Source organism: Dipodomys spectabilis, unplaced genomic scaffold, assembly GCF_019054845.1.
Source record: "Dipodomys spectabilis isolate Male_0828 unplaced genomic scaffold, ASM1905484v1 ptg000210l, whole genome shotgun sequence".
Lineage (NCBI taxonomy): Eukaryota > Metazoa > Chordata > Mammalia > Rodentia > Heteromyidae > Dipodomys > Dipodomys spectabilis.
This window is the reverse complement of record NW_024870887.1, coordinates 1,085,841-1,092,204: the sequence shown is the minus strand read 5'-3', so window position 1 is coordinate 1,092,204 and position 6,364 is coordinate 1,085,841. Positions and strand designations below refer to the sequence as shown.

General features: G+C 49.5%; 1 protein-coding gene across 2 annotated transcripts; it reads left to right on the top strand.

Annotated features, from left to right (window-relative positions):
- Positions 1–346: 346 nt before the first annotated feature.
- Positions 347–6,108, top strand: Tp53i3 (tumor protein p53 inducible protein 3). 2 transcript variants are annotated; one of them, XM_042696743.1, is made up of 5 exons: positions 347–510; positions 1,763–2,030; positions 3,525–3,737; positions 4,182–4,378; positions 5,754–6,108. In XM_042696743.1, exons 1-5 carry the CDS (start codon positions 373–375, stop codon positions 5,934–5,936), a joined length of 999 nt encoding a protein of 332 aa, XP_042552677.1. In that variant the 5' UTR covers positions 347–372; the 3' UTR covers positions 5,937–6,108. The 2 variants fall into 2 exon arrangements, with proteins under 2 accessions (XP_042552677.1, XP_042552678.1); XM_042696744.1 differs by lacking the exon at positions 5,754–6,108 and adding an exon at positions 5,381–5,513.
- The last annotated feature ends 256 nt before the right edge of the window (positions 6,109–6,364 follow it).

Sequence of the window (6,364 nt, the reverse complement as noted above, 5' to 3'; positions counted from 1 at the left end):
CAGGGGCTGCAGCCCTTAGTGAAGCCAGAACCGCGCCGCGCCACCGGAGCCAGGGAAGGGGACCCCGGCGCGGGTGAGGGTGCAACTCCCAAAGGCCCCGACGTCCCGGAGGGCTCCAGCCGCCAGCCAGGGTGATTGAGGATCTTTTGCCTGAAGACGTCCAGGGTGCCCGCGCCCCACCCCTGCGTGGCGCCCGGGCCTGCCAGCCAGGTCTGTGACCCGGGACCCGGGACCCGTGCGGCGGCGGCGGCGGGGCGGCGCGATGGTCTGCCTGCAGGGGGCGCTGCCGCCGCGGGTCCTCCCCGCCGCGCGCCGCGCCCGGTGCCGCGTTCTCCCCTCGCCCGGTCCGCCCCGCGCCCCCGGCTGTGCACCATGCTGGCTGTGCACTTTGACAGGCCCGGCGGACCCGAAGTCCTGCACCTGAAGGAGGTGGCCACGCCGCGCCCCGCGGAGGGCGAAGTCCTCCTGAAGGTGGCGGCCAGCGCCCTGAACCGGGCGGACTTACTCCAGGTACGCAGGGGCCGGTGCAGGGCGGGAGCCCGGGGCGCCCGGGCGCCCCGACGAGCTGTGCCCGCCGAGGAGGCCAGACCTCGGGCGCGGCCTGCAGCACTCCCCAGGGGCCGCGTGCCCTGAACCCAGGCCCTTCGCTCGCGGGAGGGCTTGGCTGCGGAGGGGCGCGAGGACCCGGGATTGCTCTATCTTCCTTCTCATCCCGGTGGTTTCTCGCTCTCTCACTTTGGTGCTGGGCCTAGGGCTTGAACTCAGGGCCCCGACTCTGTCCCTAAGAATTTTTTGCTCAAGGCTGGCGCTCTACCACTTGAGCCACAGCTCCACTTCCAGCTCTGTGTGTGTGTGTGTGTGTGTGTGTAATTTATTGGCTTCCAACCATGATCCTCAGATCTCAGCCTCCCAAGTAGCTAGGATTACAGGCGTGAGCCACTGGCACCCAGCTTAAACTGGATTTTAAATTGACTCGTATAATCTTGGCTGCTAGGAGGCAGAGATTAGAAGGATGGAGGTTCAGGCCAGCCAGGAAAATAAAAACCTGGGTGTAGTGTTGTGCATCTGTCAACGCAGGTATATAGGAAGTGTGAATAGCACCCTATTAAAAAATAAAAAAGCGGGGATGACTGGAGGTATGGCTTAAGAGATAGAACACCTGCCTAACTGCGTGCAAGGTACTGAGTTCAAATTCCAGTACCACCAAAAAGAATCCACAGTTGTTTTTTCTAGTCTGTCTCCTAATTTACTTTGTAATCTTGAACAAGGCCTTTCCCTGACTGGGCCTATTTCTCCAAATGTCTTTAGATGAAGTAAATAGCTGAGGACCTTATGAGGTATGACATGAACTGATAATGTGATCTACAGTCTTTTATTTGTACATACCAAATTAACCTCTCCTTTTTTCTGACTCACAAAATCAGACTACTTCCTGAATAGAAAGACTGAGAAGGGCTTGGAAGGTGGCTCAGTGGTAGAGTGCTTGCTTTGCATGCCTGAGGCCCTGGGTTCAATTCCTCAGTGCCACATAAACAGAAAAAAAAAAAAAAGAAGTGATGCTGTGGCCCAAGTGGTAAAGCACTAGCCCTGAGCTGAAGAGCTGAGGGACAGCACCCGGCCCAGAGTTCAAGCCCCACAACAGAGAGGGGGAGGGAAAGAGATAGAGAGAGAGAGAGAAAATATATTAGGAGGCAGGCTAGAGATGGGGACATGGCAGATTTTTGACCATGCTCAACACTTAACGGTGTGCCTTTCTCTGCAGAGACAGGGGCACTATGCCCTACCCCCAGGAGCCAGCAGCATTTTGGGACTGGAGGCATCAGGACATGTGGCAGAATTGGGGCCTGGTTGCCAGGGGCACTGGAAGATTGGGGACTCAGCCATGGCGCTGCTGGTTGGTGGAGGCCAGGCGCAGTACGTCACAGTCCCTGAAGACCTGCTCATGCCCATCCCAAAGGGTTTGACGATGCTACAGGCTGCAGCCATCCCAGAGGCCTGGCTAACTGCCTACCAGCTGTTACATCTCTGTGGTGAGGAGACCCCACGTTCACTCATTGAGCTCAGCACCCTGGTGCACCAGCCTCCCCGTGTTCTCCCAGTGCCCTATCCTGCTATACCACCAGTAATATCAAATCCTCAAACCATGCTAAAGTGGCTCGATACAGAGGCCGAGAATCATGATTAGCAAATGGAAGGCCTATGTACATGTTAACACTGTAGGTCCAGCTGTGGTCCCAGCTCCTCAAAATCATGCTGAGCTTCTCTCTGGGGCCCAGTGCAATACAAAAGCCAGACTGGTGTGTAGCTCAATACTGGAGCACTTGTCTGGCATGCTCAAGGAGCTAGGTTTGATCCCTAGCAAGGAACAAACAAACAAACAATGCAGAAGGGGCCAGTTTATTGCTCCCCAAGCCCCAAGAGGCCAGCCATGAGCTCATGTGAAGGAAACTAACAAGGCTTAGTCCCTGTCATGAGAGCCTTTAGGGAACTCAGTATAACTAAGAAGGCAACCTGTGCATAACAGTCAGGCAACTGGCCAGGTTTAGTGTTGTATATCTGTAATCCCAGCACTAGAGAGGCAAAGATAGGAGGATGGCAACTGTGAGGCCAGCTTGAGTTCCATAGTAAGACACTAGGTCAAAAACAAACCTCAGGGGCTGGGGATTATGGCTTATGGGTATCACAACTCCCCAGCATGGGCAAAGCCATAGGTTTGATCCTTACACCAAAATAAAATAAAAATTCTAGCACTTGTGAGGCTGAGGTAGGAAGATAATGAGTTTAAGGCCAGCCTGGACTTCATCACAAGACCCTACCTTGGGGAAAAACAATCAAACAACTGTAAAATCCACAAAAGTAGCCCCGTCCCTAACTGCAATTCATGTTCATGATGAGAAAAGCTGATGTGGGCAAGGATGGTCTGAGAAGGCTTGTAGAAAGAAAAGGATTGAAGTGTGGGTACTGTGTCAGCAGAAAGCACATCAGGGTGCCCCAAGAAAGAGCATCAGATGAGGCCAGCTGCTCCACTGAGAGGTGAAAGGTCATTTGTTAGAGATTAAGCACTAGACTTGGGATACCATCACACTACATTGGGTCTAGACCCAATGCAAAAGCAATGAAGAATCACTCCCTATCCTGAAGAAGAAGTGTCCTAATGAAAAAGCCCCATTCTGAGGAGGAATGGGTGCTTGTGTGTAGTACTTGGGTCAGCGAGAGCCAGATTCAGAATGAAGGAGTGGCTTCAGGTGGTGACAGTGGCATTGAGGATTATTCTTGCTTATAGTGTATGGGGCAGAGATGTGCATTTTGGTGTTTTGGTTTTTTTTTAAGGCAGAATGGAGGTTGTCAATGTGGCTGCTAACAGCCCTGTTTCTACAGGTCTTTTTCCACTTGGCCAGAGGCAATAAGACAAAAAGAGCAGTCATAATGCTTTCTTCTAGAAGCAAGAAATTTGCTATTTGGATTAGGAACATATGCTCCTATAGTTGGAAACTAAAGAGAATGGCTCCTACTTCCTGTCACAGGACACGTTCAGGCTGGAGACTCTGTACTAATCCATGCAGGATCAAGTGGTGTGGGCACAGCTGCCATTCAACTGGCTCGGAAGGCTGGGGCTATTCCTCTGGTCACAGCTGGCTCAAAGCACAAGCTTCAAATGACAGAAAGGCTCGGGGCAGCTGCTGGATTCAATTACAAAGAAGAGGACTTTGCTGAAGCAACACTGAAATTCACCAAAGGTAATCAACTGCTTCTGTAGCTCAGTATGCATTGAAGGTGCTTAAATACAATCCTCATTGGGCGTCAAGGGTGCCAGTGCTATGAGTCAGTGTTCCATCTGCTGAATGCACAATGATTGCCCTGGCTAAATTCTTGTTTTCTGGTGTTTGTCCACTGGAGGGAGCCAGTCAGCATCTTAGGTCTTATGGTCTAAGTTGCATTCTTCGGTGTAATATAACTCATACACACTTTAGAAACAATAATCACACAGAGTTGCCCTGGGATTATCTAAGACCTCGTCTTTCCAGTCAACTTCTTTGGACTCCCTAGTTCCGGTATTACAGGTGTGTGTTAACCAAGCCCAGCTTCTGACATTTATTTTTAGCCACATACACACAAATACATCATGGACTGTTACTGTGCACCAAACTTTTTGCGTCTAACTAGCATGTTTCCTTTGGAAGGTGCTGGAGTTAACCTTATTCTAGACTGCATAGGTGGATCTTACTGGGAGAAGAATGTCAACTGTCTGGCCCTTGATGGTTGCTGGGTTCTCTACGGTCTGATGGGAGGAGCTGATATCAGTGGACCCCTATTGTCAAAGTTACTTTTTAAACGAGGAAGTCTGATCACTAGTCTGCTGAGACCTAGGGACAAAAAGGTGAGTAATAAGTGGAAAGAAAAAGTAACATAAGCCAAGCACCAGTGGCTCCACACCTGTAATTTCACTACTTAGGAGGCCAAGATGGGAATAGAGGTTTGAAATCAACTTCAGCAGATAAAGTCTAGAGACTCTTATCTCCAGATAACTAGCAAAAAGCAGCACCTGGAGATGTGGCTCCACTGGTAAAGAATAAAAATGTTGAGCAAACTCAAGAAGTCTTGAGTTCAAACCCCAGTGCCAGCACACACAATGTGACATAGCTCACCTCCCCTCCTCCAGCTTCATTTACATTATGCCCCAAAATAAGCTTTGTCACATCTTAGGTTAGCCATTGAAGAAATCTGCCACCTAGTGGATAAATACATAGATTTCAGAGAATGACTCAGATTGGTCAACAGAAACTTCAAACATAGCAATACATACATACCTTTAGATAGATTGATAGATTATTTTATATATTTGATAATATATCACATATTTTTAATGTGTGGGTCTTTTATTGAGATTAGTTAATTACATAGATTTCACATATTTTACAGTGGAGTAGTGATACTTAAGGTCACAAACACATTTGAACCTTCACAAGGTAAATTGTCATTATCATGGTCTATGAAGTTTGTGAATTCTATGAGCTTTGACAATACAACTATTTCTTCCACATCAGATGAATATGTCACATATTTGATCCCATATGTATGTGAATATATTCTGATAGATGAATAAAGCATTGACCATAGGAAGTCAGCACATTTACAGGTGTACACTAACCACTCCCATCTTTATTTATTTTTAGCCACATACACAAAAATACATCATAGAATCTTACTATGCACTCAACATGTCTGACTAGCATGTTTCCTTTGGAAGGTGCTGGAGTTAATCTTATCCTAGACTACATAGGATCATGGTTTCAATAGTTTCAAGACTTTGTTTTCAAAGTTAGAATTCTCATCAGTTTGCTAAAAAAGCCTATTAAGTAAATATCTTTACCTTCAACAGATTATATGTTCCTAAAAATCCCTGTGTGGCAACCTAGTACGAGCCAACTTTGGGAATGTCTCTATCAGAAGTTTCAACCTACTGGAGGAGAAGGCTTAAGCATTCTAGTTGCCCTGTTTGTGGCTACCTCGTGTGTGACACCTTTATTAAATGTATTTATTTGGCTGTCAGTGGCACTAGTATTTTACTCCAGTCTTCGGTGATTGGGTACAAAAATCACACATTTCACCTACAAATTACACCTACATGGTGGAAAATGAGTGTGCTTCTTTAGAAATCTGCAATGTCAGAGAGCATTGGGCTGAGCCAGATGGGGAGAGTGTGGCAAGTAAGGCCTCTCTTCAGTCTGATGCTTTTCATTTCCTTCTTTTAGTACAAGCAAATGCTGGTGGAAACTTTCACAGAGCAAATTCTGCCCCACTTCTCCAAGGAAGGCCCCCAACGTCTTCTGCCTGTTCTGGACAGAGTCTACCCGGTGGCTGAAATCCAAGCAGCCCATGAGTACATGGAAGCCAACAAGAACACGGGCAAGATCGTTCTGGAGTTGCCCCAGTGAGAGAGGAGGACAGTGACAGGTCAGGCCACCTCAGGCCTTCCCAGAGCAGACGCGGGGCAGGTTCTACGCCCAGGCTGACCCTAGTGAATTAGTCCATGTAAAGCTGATCCAAGCAAATAAAGAGTGGATTAGAAGGGCGGTGTGCTCAGCCGTGGGCTGCTGGGGCCGCAGGCGGGGTGAGGGCGTGCCACCGGAGCCCCGCGCAGAGACGGGTTAGGGCAGTACTTCGCCGTCAGCCTGGGCGCGCGGCCTGCCGCGCAACCCCACCCTGGCGGGTCCAGTACCGGGCTGAAGGCCCGCCCCTTCCACTGCACACCTGAGTCGGCCCCGTCCCGCCCCTCTCTTCAGGACCCGCCCATCCTGGCTCCTCTCCTCACCTTGGCCAGAGCACCTCCCCTTCCTGAGTTCTTGTCCCGCCCCTTCCGGTC